Below are 17,499 nucleotides of genomic sequence, written 5' to 3' on the forward strand. Positions count from 1 at the left end.
ATCAGAAGGTTGGCGGTTCAAATCCCTGCGACGGGGTGAGCTCCCGTTGCTTGGTCCTAGCTCCTGCCCACCTAGCAGTTCAAAAGAACTTCAAAGTGCAAGTAGATAAATAGGTACCACTCTGATGGGAAGGTAAGCAGTGTTTCCGTGCGCTGCTCTGGTTTGCCACATGACCCGGAAGCTGTCTGCGAACAAACGCCGGCTCCCTCGGCCTATAGAGCGAGATGAGCGCGCAACCCCAGAGTCATCCGCGACTGGACCTAGCGGTCAGGGGTACCTTTACCCTTACCTTTACCCCTCACACATACACAATATACATCTCTATATGCTTACGTAGTGTGACTGCATTCACATCTTACAGCACATGGAATGCACAGTTTTCTGTCATATTATGCTTTCGTCTCAAATAGCCGACATGGCAGTATTCAGACATTTTAACAACAACTCTCATCAGCCCCAGACAATGTGGCCAATGGTAAGAGGTGTTGGGAATTCTAGGACAAAAAAACCATAGAGAGTACAATGTTAGCTACCCCACTCTAGTCAATAAGGCTGTTAGTGTTACTGTAGGTGCTGCCATCTGGAATAATGTATGGCTTTGACTCATTAGGCTTTTGACTTGGTGCAATTATTTGGTGAAACAAGCAGCATTTTAGAAATAATTATTTGGTGAAACAATAGGCATTTTAGAAATAATCTGTGTGCCAGTCATTAACTATGTTAGAAAAGAGATCTGCAAAATACAATGGTAAAACAGCTGTTTTATTTAAAGTGACATTTGAAGCTGTGTTGGAGTCAGTTTAAAAGAATGATTTGAGGAATGATAGCATTTGCACAGAACACTGGGTTTATGAGAATGAGCTGCATCGATCCTAGGGTTACACAACTCCCCCGGCCCAGTATAGCCATGAAGTGTCTGGAAGCTCTCACTCACGTTTTAGACTAAGCACAACTTGTGACATCTGAATTCAGACAAACTGTGGTTGGTTTTAACTATGGTTAGTAGAAACAAGTTTAAACCATATGTTGTGAAGCTGGCTTGTTTTCCCTAAGCAAAGGGGTTGGACCTGACTCTAAAGTATGGTTCATCTAAAAGAGGCCCAGATGTCTCCTGTCTTATGGACACACTAGCAGAGAAGGGAGGAAGTATATGAGCCTGGGGCTTGCTGCATGTAATGCTACATTATGGTTTAGTGTTGCATGTGAACTGGTTCAGTATCTCAGGAAATGTAGGTTTTTGATCATTTTTCTGTTTGTCCTCTTGCAGTCCTCTTGTATTCTACCTGAATACAAGGTAGAAAACATTGTTGTTATTATTAGGCATTTCAAAGGTTGTGAAATTTTTGATGCTGGAGGAATTCTGTTCAAAGGGAACTGAACGTATCTTCACAAGTTCCTTTTTGCATAGTACGTGAGCCTCTTCAGGTGTGTTAGTCTGATTTAGAAAAACACCCAGAGGGGAGCAATGGGATTGACTGTGCACTAGCTCCATCCTATATCACACTCCATGAATTTGAGAAAATTGGGATTCTGAAACACATGGGGAGCCTCTATGAGTACAGACGACCCCCTACTTGAGATCATAAAAACAGAAGAAGAGCCCCGCTGGATCTGACTAGAGACCCATCTAGTTGAGCATCCTGTTTTCACAGTAGCCAATCAGATCCCTATGCTGCCAGAATGGAGTGCTCTTCCCATCAGAGATTCCCAGCAACTGGTATGCAGAGGCAAAATGCCTCTGACAGTGAAAGTGGTGCAGAACCATCATAGCTTGTACTCCATAAGTTTGCCTTTAAACTCATGAAGGGTGATGGGAATCATAATGGGGGATAGACCTAGTGCGGTCATTCCCTTTGCCTGCCTTTCTTGTTTTACTTACCGGTAACTTGGAAGAAGAATATCTGAAGAAGGCTATGGCTTAAAACAGTAGATGATGATGATGATAATAATAATAATAATAATAGCAGCAGCAGCAATTGTAATTTCTGATGACACTAAACAAACATCTGAGGTGATCAAGTCTGACATTTGTCCAGTTTCTATAAGGTTATATATTTATTAAAACAAATGATCTTAGGGACATTTTGCTTTTACTTGAGAGGTTGTTGAGAACAGCAGATATCTCCATGTTATCCTGTTTACCAGGGTAAAGGAGGAGAAAGCAGAAGCAGTTTATTATAGTTGGTCTGCAAAGCAGATGTTGCATGCAGGCTGCCAGCATTTTGGCAAGAGTTCTTCTGATTCAAAAGCAAAACCACACACAAAAATGTGTTGTGGTTTCTGCCACCCTCAGTTAAAAGTGCCCCCAAGGAATACTAGGAAATACTTCTCTGCCTGTTTGGGTTTCCCCCCACGTTGGATGACTGTCTCACGCTTCTTAAGATCATGGCAATTCTAGACCTTCTGCTGTTGCTGGCCATGTGGCTCATTAGAGCCTTATATTCCTAGAAACGTTCCTAGGACAGGTTTTAACATGGCAGTGGGATCCCATGCTTGCTATACGTTGCAGAATATAAGTCTGCATCATGATCGTTGCATAAGTTGGATAAATAAATGAGGCTATAAATACAGCTTCCTAAAATGACTCCTACTTAACTCAGTAGGATTTATTACTAAGTAAACATGTAGGAACATAGGTACCTGCCCCATACCGAGTCGGACCATTGGTCCATCCATCTCAACATTGGCTATACTGACTAGCAGCGCCTCTCCAGGGTTTCAGGCAGGGAACATTCTTAGCCCTGCCAGGAGATGCTAGGGATTGAACCTGGGACCTTCTCCATGCAAAACACACAGTCTTACTTTTGAGCTATGGTTCTTCCCTAAATAATAGAAGAAAACAAAGGCGAGAGGTGCAAAAGACAAGGAAAAAATTAGAGGCAACTTACATTTCTCAGAACACACTTTTTGAATGCTGGTATATATATTTTTCTCACCCCTTACTGAAAAAGAAAGTCACGTTCCCTGTAGACAGAGAGGCCACTTTTATCTAAATCTGGCCTAGAACAATGGTGGAATTTGGGAGGATATGCAAAATGGTAACCAGGCTACCAATATAGTTGCTTTACTGCCACCACTGCTAATGACGAACTATTGGATAATGTTACAGAGGGGTTTAACAGTAATGTTAGCATGTGTTTCTTAGGACTGAGCTTCCTGCTTGTTGAAGCAGAATGTAATGTAGGTGTGGATTAACTGGTAGCCCATGTCTTAAACCGGAAGGACAATGTACGATTTGGATATGCAACACTTTTGTAGTCAATCACAGCATTTTATAGTTGAGCAATGATCTTCTGTGGCAATTCAGGTGAATTTACAAATCTAGGCCATGTTAGCATTAGCACACCCTGAACGCTGACTCCTCTTTTCCATTCATTCAGTGACTCTGCCATTAATCCTTATCTTGTAAAGAGAGGAGAATGCAGTTATACTTTAAAGCTGTGAGTGTGTATAACAAATCATAGCCCTTTTATCTCTTGACATTTGGAGGGTTTACTATAACTCCTCACATGTGTCTCCTAGAAACAGTGAGATTTATACTACAAAGCTCTGACCCCCCACCTAGTTTTGGTTAAGGTGGTCCTTTGCTAAAACCACATTGCCTATAAATTGTTTTCACTTGTTTTATGTGGAATGGATCACACAAACACACACAGGGGAAAGATCTCTTAACTCAGCACAGACCATGTTCTGTTTAAGGCAAGGCTAGTTCTCCTATTAGGGAAGCCTTATGTATTCTTGTTTACAGTCATTGGACCATGTGTGTAATTGATGGCACTTTTGAGTGGGAAACCCAGCCAGATGGGTGGGGTATAAATAATAAATTCTTATTATAAAATTCTTATTAGTATTTGCCTTCAGCAGAAGAACAGGTTGGGTCATGGGCTGGATCAGCTCGACCTATGAATATGTCTAAAGAGTTTCTTACACATTCCACAGAGGGAAACCTGGAAGGGCTCTGCAGCCAATTTCAGTTTTCTGATAAGTATACTATCTGATACATAGCTGTATGAAAGGGCAATGTGGCTCTTAGGGAAGAGCTGTAGCTCAGTGTCAAAGTATCCTCCCTGCATGCAGAAGGTCATAGGTTCAATCCCTGGCAGCTGCAGCTTAGGTTGGGAGAGAACCCTGCAGAGCTGCTGCCATTCGCTGATACTGAGCTAGATGGACCAATAGGTCTGGTTCAAGATAAGGTAGCTTCCTATGCCTTCAATTTCTTTTTTCATGCATATGTTTCCTGCAGCCACACTTTGCAGATTTGGTGCATTCTTATAATATCTTAGCGAAGAAATGTCAGCTATGAGCCTAAGCATCATTCCAAGTTTATGTACCATATGCTCATAAATGAAAGAGTTTGGGCTCAGTCATGCATACTTGATATCTCATTACTCAGAACATGGAATGTCTGAACTTTCTCCTTTGCACGGTTTTTGTATAGTGTCATGAAAGCTTTGTCTCTGATGGTGGCTCTTTTATACATGAAAGTCATCAGTTGATGTTGTGAGCATTGAAGGGTGATCATGCTTGTGAAAGCTTGCCCTGTAGCCATGACATTCCACAGTGGATTAAAACAGGGCTGAGGGCTGCATTTCATTGTAGCTATCCTTTTGGGGGGCTCATGCCTGCATTGAGCGGGGCTAGTCCCAAGCTGGGCTGGCCCAGTACAAAATGGGCAGAATCGTTTACAGTGCGTTTTTTCTAGAAAAATAGGTGCCGGTACTCACCATGAAGTTGTTACTGTAAGTGCCACAAGTTTTTAACAACAGAAAAGGGGGCTGGTACTGCGTACCTTTGAGTACCCCCTGGGGAAAAAGCACTGGTTATATACATAAATAAACAGACAGGATAGCTCAGTTGGGTAGAGCGCAGTGCTGATAATGCTGAGGTTGCAGGTTCAATCCCTCTATAGGACAGCTTCACTAGATGATCCTCAGGGTCCCTTCCAGTTCTATGATTCACACACAAACATGCACATGCATTTGTAACACTCACACATAACAATCAAGCATCATAATGTAATTACATAATTAAAAATACAGGACAATTGGAACGATGGCTGATATTCCTGTCATTATTTTCAATTAACTTGTCTGCCTTGGTGTAATCCTGAAGCCCCAAGTGTTTTTTTTAAATCTCTACTGAGAAGCAAAGTGCTTCATGAATGCTTGGTGGCTTCCAATTAAATGAAGAGCATCCTCTTGCTTGTAGAAGAGAAAGCTGAAATTATTTTGAATGTACAGAGCTCCATTTGAGTTTCTGGATCCTAGCCATTGCAAGCTGCTTTACTACTTTAGATCTTGTTGAATTGCATGCCGTCTATTTTTAAAAATCTGGTAGCTCCAGTCTGAATTTGCTTACAATGGCTTCCTACTAACACAGAGTCTGTGTCATTAATATGTTGCTGGTAACTTTCTGGCACATAATTCATAAGCTACTGCTCATATGAGTCATAAGCTACTGTATAAATGAGAGGCTAAGCAAATTGGAGGCGTCTCAGGCTCAGAAACATACCACATCCTGGAGGGCCAATCCAAATGATATATTTAATTTTAAGACAAAATATGTGCTAAGGGATTATATGCAAATTGAAATTTAATTAACATATATTTTATGGGTGGGCATGTTGCAACTTTGTTGTGGGCCTGTTGTTGTCTCAGCCTGATGTTGCCAAAATTGTACATACCCTGCAGGCCATGAGCTGTTGTTGTTAGTGTTTTGGGTAGGCTATCAAGCACATGATGGAAGCAATACTGGCACTTTTGGCATTGCTAGATCAGTTGTGCAACCCTTGCTAAGCCACATTCTTAGTTACAATTGGTTTTGTTGTTAAAAAATAAATACTGTATTTTTTGCTCCATAAGACGTACTTTCTTCCTCCTGAAAAGTAAGGGGAAATGTCTGTGTGTCTTATGGAGTGGATGCCTATGGACAGCGGCGGGATCACAATGATCAGTTGTATGGAAGTGAGTGATGAAAAATAGGGTCAACTTAATTTCTCATTTTCTTTTCCAAATGAAACTTCTTTTTAATATATTTTATTATAATATAGAAATATATTACTATATTTACACATTTTAGGAAGAAAGAGGGCTTCTGTTTCAACCTAGTGTCTTTAGCCAGGTGGCTCTTGATAGGCAGTGGATATGACAGTTCCCTAGATGTTAGGTGAGTGTTGCTACAAGGAACAGACCTTTTCTGGACTGATACTCCAATCACTGTACTCCTTCCGTTGGCTCAGTCACTGCTCATTATCTGTTCAGACACCAGGAGAAGCCTGTCCTGTTCACCCAAGCCATCACCCTCCATTAAGCTGATCTGCTGTTGCTGGTTCACATGTCTTTAGGCTGTTTATGCTTGATTTGCTCTTCTTAGTGTTTTATATTGCTTTCAATTGCACCTGTAAGCTGCCTTGAGGACTACAATGCTGGAAAGATGGGGGTGTAAACCTTTTAAAATAAACATTTCCAAGATGTTAAAACTGGCAGCTCTTAATTTCTGAGAAATTGAAAGCAGGCGGGCAAAGGATGAAAATGCTCAGCATCTTTGGCCTGTGTGTTTGAGGGTGGGAGCGCATTTGAAATGTGGCTTCAGTGAAAGTTCTAATGGTCGGTTTGTCTCTGGAAACTCAACCCAGTTAATACAATACAGCTTGTGCAATGAGTCTGTGCAAGGGAGGAGTTCAGAAGATGGCTTTGAACCCCAGTTGAGCTGCTTCACCTCCACCCTGTAGGTGCTGACACTACTTCCACACCCTTTTGGTTTGCATTAAGTTACCTTTCCTTCACCTTTGGTATGCTTCAGATGGATAAGCGCTGCGGCTTTACATCAGCATTGCATACTGCTTTTGGTATGAAAAATCTGCTCTCACTTCCCAGTGACAGCAACTCTTAGAAGAGAAGGTGTCACCATTTGAACACATGACAGATGCTTTCCGAGTGGCACCTGTTGGGCCAGGCTGCTTGCTTTCCTGTAAGACTGAAGGCATTCGACTCACCTGGAAAGTTGGAAGTGTCTAGAAGTTGCTGTCTGTGCACTGCAGCTTGGGGGATCGAAGGCCTGGCTTTGGCGCTGGCATTTGTGGATTTAAATGGAAGACAAACCCAGAATGAAAATGAAAAAGAAATCGAAGTCATTTTCTTTTGATCGCCGAAGGGATTCGGTGAAAGTTAAGAGGCAGACCAAATCTCTCCGCTTTAAGTCTGCTACCTTGGAAACCTGTAAAAGACAAGGGAAAGACAGGCAGGTTGGTACAAGTTCATTTTACATAGTTCCTAATCACATGATGTTAATACAGATCTTAATTTTCATCTACTAGGTGCAGTTCTACGTCTCAACCCCCCTCCCAACTGGTTGTCCTGCTTGCCCTTTTCATGTTTTGAATGATTTGTCTTTTCCCCATTTAGTGTAACTTTCCTTAATATTGAGTCCCCAGATCTTGCTGGGCTACAACTCTCAGCACTCACGGCCCATGTGGCTGTCAGGGATGATGGGGGTCCAACAACATGTGGGGATACCAGGTAGGCGAAGGCTGAGCTAGAGCAGCCTTGTTTGTTTTCTGAGGACTTTGTGAGAGGGTGAGATGTGAGCTTTTATCTGCTTTTTAAGAGCACTCTTGTGGATGATCATTGCTCTGAACTAGATCCTGGGCTATTTTGAAATCCAATTATTCAGGGTTTGGCTATTTCCTCTGCTAATTACTTCTAGTCCCAATTGAACAGAAGTTCAAAAAAGTCACAATCAGAAGTACCTTTCTGGGCGCTTTCTGGTTTGGCTTTGCTGCTAGGGCTGGCAGGTCCTAATTTACACATGTGTTTTGTGAAATGATTAAAGAATTTAGAAAGCTTAATGTTTGGCAGAGGTGTGTGCCCGGGTGTGTTTGTGTCACAGTGACCTTAAACTTTGCAAAGAAAGTTCGTGAGTACTATGGGCAGAATGGCTCCTAGGAATTCAAATACATTGTGTTAAGTTGTGTGGAGCTGAACAAACAGAAAAAAAGTGTCCCTCACCTGTTCTGGAGGGACCAGTTTTCTTTTACCTGTTCTTATCCTGCTTTTCTCCCTTAGGCACAGGCATTGGTGAGAACTTTAAGGAAAATAAATACATGCTATAAACATCTCGGGAAGCATAAATGGTGGGGAGTTACTCTTAGAAGAAGAAAAGCAAAGATAGGTGAGGAGATACAGGTAGCCATTACACAGGTGCCTTGCGATATTATTGTAGCATGGAAATGGGGTTTGTTGCATGTAAAACATAAAATTAAAAATGTCAATATACTTACAGATAACCCTAATACATACCTATTTTTTTATGAAGCTGATTTATGACTCCCACAGTGAACAGAACTGGTGTTATTGAATTCCACCTGGAGATACTATACTGCAGACTTGCCAAGGGATTCCATGTCCACTGCAGCTTGTGCATAATCTTTTAGCATACTCTCATAGAGTGCTTTGGAATAATTCATTTATGAGTGTACTGTAGCATGGATAACTGTGGTTAGGCTGTCCTGGTCCAGGAAAAACTTGAGCTGACAGACCAGAGCTGGGCATAGGCACTGCTAGCTACTGATGCCACTCAAACTTAAAGTGAGAGTTTGGAATCCAAGAGTACCACTAGTGAAACAGCTCCTGGTTGCACCCAGTTGTGGGAACCAACTACCATCAGTGCTTCCATCTTTCTCATTACTGCCTTGGTGCAGTGATTCAGTACCTGTACAGTTTCACCTTACTCAGATGGAATAGAGATAGAACTAGGTGTCATAGAATCATAGAATTGCAGAGTTAGAAGGGCCCCAAGTGTCATCTGGTCCAACCCTCTGCAAATTGGAATCTCAACTAGATCATATCCAACCTCAGCTTAAAAACCTCCAAGGAAGGAGAGTCCATCACCTCTTGTGGGAGTCTGTTCCACTCTTGGAACAGATCTTACTGCCAGAAAGATCTTCCTGATATTTAATCCGAATCTCCTTTCTTGTAACTTGAATCCATTGGTTTGGCTCCTAGCCATCGGAGCAGGAGAAAACAAGTTTATTCCATCCTACACATGACAGCCCTTTAAATATTTGACCATGGCTATCTTATCTCCTCTCAGTCTCATCTTTTCCAGACTAAACATACTCAGTTCCCTCAACAATTCCTCATGAGGGTTGATAATCTTGGTTGCCTTCCTCTGCACACATTCCAGTTTGTCAATATCCTTCTTCAGTTGTGGTGCAGGTGCCCAGAACTGGACACAGTACTCCAGGTGTTGTCTGACCAAGAAGAGAATACAGCAGGACTATTACTTCCTTTAATCAGAACAAAATAAAAGAAAAAAAAATTCCTTCCAGTAGCACCTTAAAGACCAACTAAGTTAGTTCTAGGTATGAGCTTTCGTGTGCATGCACACTTCTTCAGATACACTGAAACAGAAGTCACCAGACCCTTCTATATAGTGAGAAGGTGGGGAGGGGTATTACTCAGAAGGGTGGTGGGAATGGGTGATTGGCAGATAGCTGTGATGAGCCTGTTGACGACAGGATACTACTGTTGATGCAGCCTACCAATAGCACTGGCTTTTTTTGCTGCTGCATCTCACTGTTGACTAATGTTAAACAGTTGGTCAACTACGATCCCTAGATTCTTTTCACATGTACTTCTGGCAAGCCTGATTTTCCCCATCTTATATTTGTGTATTTGTGCAGCTGGTTCCCCCTGCCTAAGGGTAGAACCTGACATTTGTCCCTATTGGAATTCATTTTATTAGTTTGGACCCAGTTCTCTAATATTGGGCCCAGTTCATCTTGAATCTCGTTTGTGTCTTCAGCGGCATTGGCTGCTTCTCCCGTGTTTGGTGTGATCTGCAAATTAGATGAGCATCCCTTTCATATCTCTGTCCAAGTTGTTTATAAAGATGTTGAACAGCAATGAGAGCAAGACAAAATCCTGCGGCACCCCATTTGTCGCTTTTTTCCAGAATGACAAGGGACCAATAGTGAGCATCCTTTGTCATCTGCATATTGGTGACGCCAAGCCCCAAATGCCCAGATGACCTACCCCAGAATCATCACATAGTTTTCTGTGTGTGGGGCTTTATAAGATAATTAAATCCAGAGACAAAAATTACCATACTGCAGCAAATGCGTTAATGTGAGGAAGCAGCTGTAAGGCAGAGTAGTAGGCCAGACTTCCATGCAAAGGTTGCTGCTAGGAGGCACATAAGATCAAGACAGGCCTTGCATTTAAGACTGGAATATTGATTTATTAACAATAGGAACACTCCTTTGCATGTTCAAGAGTGTTTCTACTGTATACTACATTATTTGGATGAGTGCCACAGACAGTGCCTGACCTCTAGTGGTCAGTGGAAATAGTAGTTGAAATACAATATTGTTTTCATTGTGTTGTACAAATCACACACTTTGAATTCCAACAGCGTTTTCTGATCAGACTACATTTGCCTGATTAAAATCATTATTTTCTCCATAGTTTGACGCAAAAAATGCCAATCACACATTTAATTTCCCCCCCATTTGTAAAGGATTTTTTTTTAAAAAAACCCAACAACTGGGAATTATTGGATCCTTCTTTTGAGACTGTAATTGGGATGGGGAAACTTTTTCCAGCCTGAGAGCCTTATTCCCTCCTTGGCAACTTTCCAGGGGCCACATACCAGTGGGAGGCAAGCCCAGAAGCAAAAATGGAGTAGGCTAACTAATGTAAACCTTTGCCTTGTACAGTAAGCCACACTATGCAGAGTTTTCTGCACATGACATCTCTCCATCCTCTATCCAGAGAAGCAAGAGGAAGTATTATAGTTTCCAAACACATTCTAGCCAAGCAAAACCAGTCTGTGGTCTCTAAGCCCTGAAACCTCCTTCCTGAAATAAAGAAGCGTAAGTTTTTTGTTCTGGTTTTTAGAAAAGCTGTATAATGTTGCTATTGTTTCAGCAGGCGTTTGCCGGATCTATGCTTTTTTTTGGATATTATCCTGTGATTTATTTGTAATATCTTATTTTGTTATTTTATCTATTGGCTTTTTAAGAACAAAACAGCAAGTCTGTCTGTCTGTCTGTCTGTCTGTCTGTCTGTCTGTCTCTCTCTCTCTCTCTCTCTCTCTCTCTCTCTCTGTGTGTGTGTGTGTGTGGAGTATACAAAGTATTCTGGGCCATTAGTTGCATATCTAACATGAATCCATGTAGCCAGGGAGGGGCAGGCACAAATCTAGACTATGTGCTCAGGCATTCTGATCCCCATTAAGTATCCTAGAACACGCTACGAGCGCAAGGAGAGTCAGGGCCAACTAAACTCTATGACAATCCAGTTGTCCGTAAATACGGCAGCTCTGCTAGTATGGATTGTGCTTTCAACTTTATTTAGATATTTCTTTTCTCCATAGCAGCCAAAGCTTTGCACCAGGCTCCAGACGCAGCAGGGTTTCATGCTAGGGCAGTCAGTCAGTCAGTTTGCAATGGGCACCTAATCCCATGTGCTGCATCTGGCTGTGATCCTACAGAAATGGAGAGCTGAACACAGAAAGAGAGCTCGTCTTTACTATTTGTTGTTTGCATATGTGGAAGCTAAGAGAGAAGGCCAGTTCCCAAAGGTCCAAGGATTCTGTGGCTGATGTGGAATTTAAATTCCTTTCTGTAAATTTCAAGTTCCAGAGAATCCAAGAAGCAGAGACCACTCAAGATAGCGGGTTGGGAACCTCTGGTCCTCTGGACATTGTTGGACCCCAAGTCCTATCAGTCCCAGCCAGAATGGCCAGTGATCAGGGATGGTAGGAACTGTAGCCTAAAAACATCTGGAGGGTCATGGATTCCCCACCTAACATAAGGAGCATACCAGGCTTACACTGAAAATAATGTGCATTATTACGTGCCATCAACTTTGAATTGAAAACAATGTATGAGATGATTTAGATCATAAACAAGTTTCATGCTTGTTTCCTGGAGTTTGGGGTGAAGGTGTATGCAGGACTGATAGTGTGACATGCTTTTTACCACAGGATTGATTCTAATACTTCATAACAAAGTGAACATTCTGCTGTAGTTTAAAAATCAACTTGTGCTTCTTGACGTGTCTGTTTCTTCCCCCTTTTTTTGTGAGACCATTCTCTTTGCTTGGGCCATAGATGGATTACAATGGTACTGTATTAAGTTTCAGGGCAGTCATTCCCAATTTAATAGGAACATAGGATGCTGCTTTATTCCATATCAGGCCACTGCTCCATCTAACTCTGTATAGTCTACACTGACTGACAGCAGCTTCCCCAGGATTTCAAACAGGAGATTTTCCAGCCCTACCTGAAGATGCTGGGGATTGAAACTGGAAGCTTCTGCATGCAAGGCAGCTGCTCTACCACTGAACTGTGGCTCTATGCTATGTATGCTTCCCCCCCTTTGATTTGTGGACTGTAATTTTCACTGACAGTCTTAGTGGCTTTTAGAAGAACAAGTGCCGGCAAGCAACATCCCTTCCAACAGATGCTGCCTCATCTGACTATAGCCTAATGACTGTAGCATCTGGCAGAACTGAGGATACAGTAAATCCTAATGGTGTTTCATCTATTATTTAAAATAGATTGGGAGAAATGGCAAAGGCAGCTGCGCCGTACTCTGCATTGCTTTGCTGTCTAATGCCTTAGAAGGGATGTGTTAATTTTACAGCACTGTTCATATGTGGAACTGGGGTGTCTTGCGCCTGTTGACATTTCTATGGGAAACTGTGCATGTGAATGGCCTGTTGTGGTACGGATCTTTTCATCAATTTCATTAGGCTACTTCACCTTTGTATGGCCTGCATTACAATTTCCATAGAGGCTGAATGATTGCTGTAGGTGTTCCCCCTGCTTTTTTGGGCACCTTTTTAGTGGGCACCTTAAACCTGTCACAGACTGGTTTCTTGATTCTGGTTTCTGGAGAGTTGCTGCAAGTCCATGTAGACAATACTGGAGAAATGGTCTGACTTGGTAAAAGGTAACTTCCTTTGTGTCTTATAAATACAATACAAAACACAACATTTATAAAGCAGAAAGCCTATGTGAGGGAGGACACATAAATCGTTAGAGCCTGACATTTTCCCATCAAAAATGATTTGATTTATAAGTATCCTTCATGTTGTCAAAATGTCTTTTCTCCAAAATTTCCCCCTTTTAATTTAACACACATTTCCTATGCTACAAAGTAAGCTGCCAAATAAAGGACATCTCTCTTTAACAAAGAGCCCTGAAAGAACATTGACAAATTATACCCTAGCATTAGTACTTCAATTATTGGGCTCCAATAGATGCAGTAACAGGGAATGCAGATGTAATTTTGAGACATCAGTCTTTTTCTATCAGTCCTCAGCACCTGTTTGTTTTTGTACAGTATTGACAAATTGTTTTATAGACATTGATGTATGTTGCCCCTGTGAAAATATTACTGTAGCGTACACTGCCTTTCTCAAATCCAATATGGATTTCTGAGCCACAGAAAATGTTCTTCCTCATTGGAGAGAAAGTGGTTGCTGTTCCTCGACAGCACACATGAAGTTCTGAAGTACATGTGAATGTACATGGCCTTTCATTCTGTTTTATTGATGAAATAAGCTATATTGCTGTCATGTTGTGGCCTGATGCAAAATCTCATGGAGAAGGGGGCAAGGCTGGTCAGACGTTGCAGGATGATAGATAGCTTTGAGTGAGCAAGTTGGTCCGACAAAGACTGAGAGCAAACTGAGCCTTTTGAAGCTCCTGCTCTCAGACTATGTCTCTCAGGATGTGTCCCCCCTAGGCCATGCCTTGTGATGCTTAAAGAGCCAACCCTTCTGCCTGAAGATGGGCATTCCTCTGTCATCTAGTCTCTTGCCTCATGCACTCCCGGTACAGCTGAGTGCAGGCAGTGCACGACACAAGAGACTAGCTAAGGCTCTGTGCTCTGGCTCAGCAGATACAGGAGGTTCTTAGGGAGGCTCATGTTACTCATCCTCATTTGTTTCCTGATCTGAAGCAGCAGACCCAGAACCTTGCACCTTATTTTCCTTCATAGCTTGAAAGTCTGCAGCCACTGACTCTGACGTCATTAGCAATTGTTGGACTCTGAGGTCATAACAATTAAGTTGCATTGTGTGCTCAGTGGCTGAATTTATCCTGGGGTTGTTGGATGCTAATTTCTGGTCTCAAGGATCTTGAGAATTTATTCTTTGATAAAGTGTTTTTTATTATCATGAAGACAGGAGCATTAGGACATTTGTCTGTATCTTATCCCAGTTAATCAGTATGAAGGTCTGCATGTTCCACAGAAGTAGCTATGTTAGACTTTTGCAGCAACAGTCTACAATGTGCTAGTATTTTAAAATGTGTGTTATGAAACTGGCATTTATTCTGAATGGTGCAGTTCAAATTTTATCTGGCTATCCTTATTACAAGAATGTGTTAGTTAAAACGTTATTGGTTACGTTAATGAATTTACGTAATAATTTTTTGTAAGTTACTCCGGATACTTGTAAAAAGAGCAGATATACATAATAAATAGCAGCAAAATAACAGAATAGATTATGAAAATTGAGAGTAGAGGATTCTCATTCATTTTAGGACTCTGTTTATGCTACAAATTTTAACTTAATATGGCAGAACATGCCTGCAGGGTTCCAGCTTGTCTTGCATTCTGAATAATTTATCTAGTAGCTCAGTGGTTCCCAAATGGTGGTCCACAAAATTCATTCTGGTGATGTGTCTGTGAAGAACAGGGGCAGCAGCAACTATTCTGTAATTCTAAGAACCTCTTGGTCCACCTGAAAGGTGAGCAGGATGGACCAGAAGTTATGGGGACATGAAGCAACTTGAAAGGAGGGGAAAGGATTAGGAGGAAGAGATGATGATGATGATGATGATGATGATGATGATAGAAGCAATAAAAATACAACTAAAACCCATAGAACTTCTAGCACAATCACTACAAATGGCAGAAAAATCAATAAGTGGCACACCAAGGTGTTTAGGAATTCTCAAGTGGCCCTCACAGAAAATGGTTTGGGAACTACTTGTGGTAGGTTGTTATTTGCAGTTTTAGCTCATGTGTAAGCACCCTGGCTGAAATTCACCCAGCAGATTTATAAAACTCAAAACACAGTTGATTCTGTGCTCAGGATAAATGGAATGATGTACAGATTAAAGCTGAACATGTGAAATGCAAACATAAAACAAAACAACAAATATCAGTGGTGTGGTGATTGCATTAAAACATCAGTCAAAATTGAGTAAAGCAGCCTATGCAACATTAAATGGAGAATGTTTCCCCCCCTAAATAAAAATGTCTTCCTTTAGATGGCAAAATTGCTAATTGAAGGGCAGGGCCTGATCAACTTTGGAATTTCATTCATATTGTGTGTTGCTCAGTGTGTACAATTGTGTGCTTTTAAACAACAAAATAAAACAAAAACACTGCCTATTATCCAGTGTTAGCATAAAGAACCATGTACTTTGCTTAAAATGCACTTAAATGTTTTTTACATCACACACACACAAACACCACCACCACCATATTCTAGTAGTTTTTTGTGTGGCTGGTTATAGTTGATAAGTTTGCCATCCAGAATTCCTATAGAAAAGAGCTTCTCAGTCTGAATGTTTTTAGGAAAGGTTTGTATTTATGTGAGTGTAATAGTGAAGAAAGCCATTCAACAGAGATGAATGCATCAATAGGAAACTTTATGGGAAGCCAAAACTTTGCTGTTCAATGGACTTTTGTGAGCAGTGACCCTCTTTTAAAGAGCAGTGACATGTGGGACAAGTTGGCATGGGAACGGTACAGCAGTGTCAAGCGAGAATTTGCAGAGGGGCAGAATGGCTCTGCTCCTTTAAGCGAGAATTTTGCAGACGTATGTCAGGGATTGGAGTATGAGAGGGAAAAACACAGGCTACTCAAGCTTGATCTGTGGGGAACTGCGGTTGCTGCTTTTCTTGAGAGCACAGCAAAAAAAAATGCAAAAGAAAAAAATAAGTCAAGGTAGTAAATAAACACGATACCCACATATAACATAGACATGAAAGAATTTTAAAACTACAAAAAATGTTTGCCTATTATTGTGCAATCTTATGCAGTTTCACAAAACCTAATGTTATTGCTTTCAAAATAATTTCTTTTGGTACAGTGGCTTTTTTTACTGATCATCTCAGTAGGTACCCATATAAATATAGGATTATTATTATTATTATTTTGCACCCCCTTGGCTTGGTGCTCTGTGTGGCAAAATGGCCCACACCACCCTAAATCCAGCACTGGCAGTGCTCAGAGTGGTCTTGGAGCACATTTTCCCTCTTTTTCTCAATTTCAAACCAAGAAATTGTCATTTTCAGCTCAGTGTTCTGTTAATTCCCCCCCCCCCATTAATCTTAGTAATTCTTACAACAGGCCTGTAAATGAGGACACACCCTCCTTTTTCGTCTTCAAGATATGGCAACCCTAACACTGTAGTGATTTAGTAATGAGTCATAGTACAGTGGTACTTTGGGTTACAGATGCTTCAGGTTACATACGCTTCAGGTTACAGACTCCGCTAACCCAGAAATAGTACCTCGGGTTAAGAACTTTGCTTCAGGATGAGAACAGAAATCGTGCGGCAGTGGCGCAGCAGCAGCAGGAGGCCCCATTAGCTAAAGTGGTGCTTCAGGTTAAGAACAGTTTCAGGTTAAGAACGGACCTCCAGAACGAAGTAAGTTCTTAACCCGAGGTACCACTGTACTAATGAATTTAACGTCCTGAAGTGAATTCATTGCAGAAGGAAAGCAACATTTGAACCAGGGGTTTGAATGTCCATTGTCTTGACTGTGATGCTATACACCAGCTCTTTTATAAGTGTGTGTGTGTGTGTGTGTGTGTGTGTGTGTGTTTAATAAGACAAATTCAAAAAGGGAATAATCTACACTTTGGTAGCTGTGCTCTGACCATTGCTGTTAGACATTTATAGATTTCATTCCCTTTTAATGTGTGTGATTCTTAAAACCCCGAGCAGCTTGTGATCATTTGGAGGTTTAATTTAACCCTGGAAAGCATCTGTTGGGCTGGCCTGGTCACTCTAGCATATGAGCTGGTAGTTAAGGAAAAGGCTGTGCCAGTTAGTTCTGTACAAGTGAACATGGTGGGATTTTGCCGGTGGCCATCATTCAGACAAGAGATAATTACATCTTCAATTACACACTTTACACGAACCTCCCCTGTGTGCCTTAAAGCTTATACAGACAGCCGACTAACATGGTTCTTGTTTTTGCTTGCCCTTTTCCAATTAGTTCACAATTCTAAATATCAGGGAAGGGGGTAAGTAGATGGAAGAAAAATTGTCCTCCAGTTAATAACTGAGATAGAATAGGGTATTATTAATTTAATGGCATTAAATCAATAGCAGCGTGCCAGTGTCTTTTGATTTAGTAGTCTGAGGTTGGTATTGTGTTAACCTGACAAATGAGTAGAAATGATCACTTGATGGTTCAGTCTTAGTTCCTGGTAGAGTGCTGTTGATGCTGTCTTATTAGTTGCCA

General features: G+C 41.4%; 1 protein-coding gene across 4 annotated transcripts in view; it reads left to right on the plus strand.

The window, feature by feature from the left end:
- PARD3 (par-3 family cell polarity regulator) overlaps positions 1–17,499 on the plus strand; it is a 567,153-nt gene that overhangs the window by 86,649 nt on the left and 463,005 nt on the right. The window contains exon 1 of one of the 4 annotated variants that reach the window (XM_079996387.1): positions 6,921–7,243. The exons of the other annotated variants lie outside the window; for them this stretch is intronic. Within the exon in view, the coding sequence (XP_079852513.1) occupies positions 7,088–7,243 (156 nt within the window). The 5' untranslated portion in view covers positions 6,921–7,087. Of the gene's footprint in view, positions 1–6,920; positions 7,244–17,499 lie in introns of those variants that run through there. 4 annotated transcript variants of the gene reach the window in all.

Source organism: Podarcis cretensis, assembly GCF_951804945.1.
Source record: "Podarcis cretensis genome assembly, chromosome: 12".
Taxonomy (NCBI): Eukaryota; Metazoa; Chordata; class Lepidosauria; order Squamata; family Lacertidae; genus Podarcis; species Podarcis cretensis.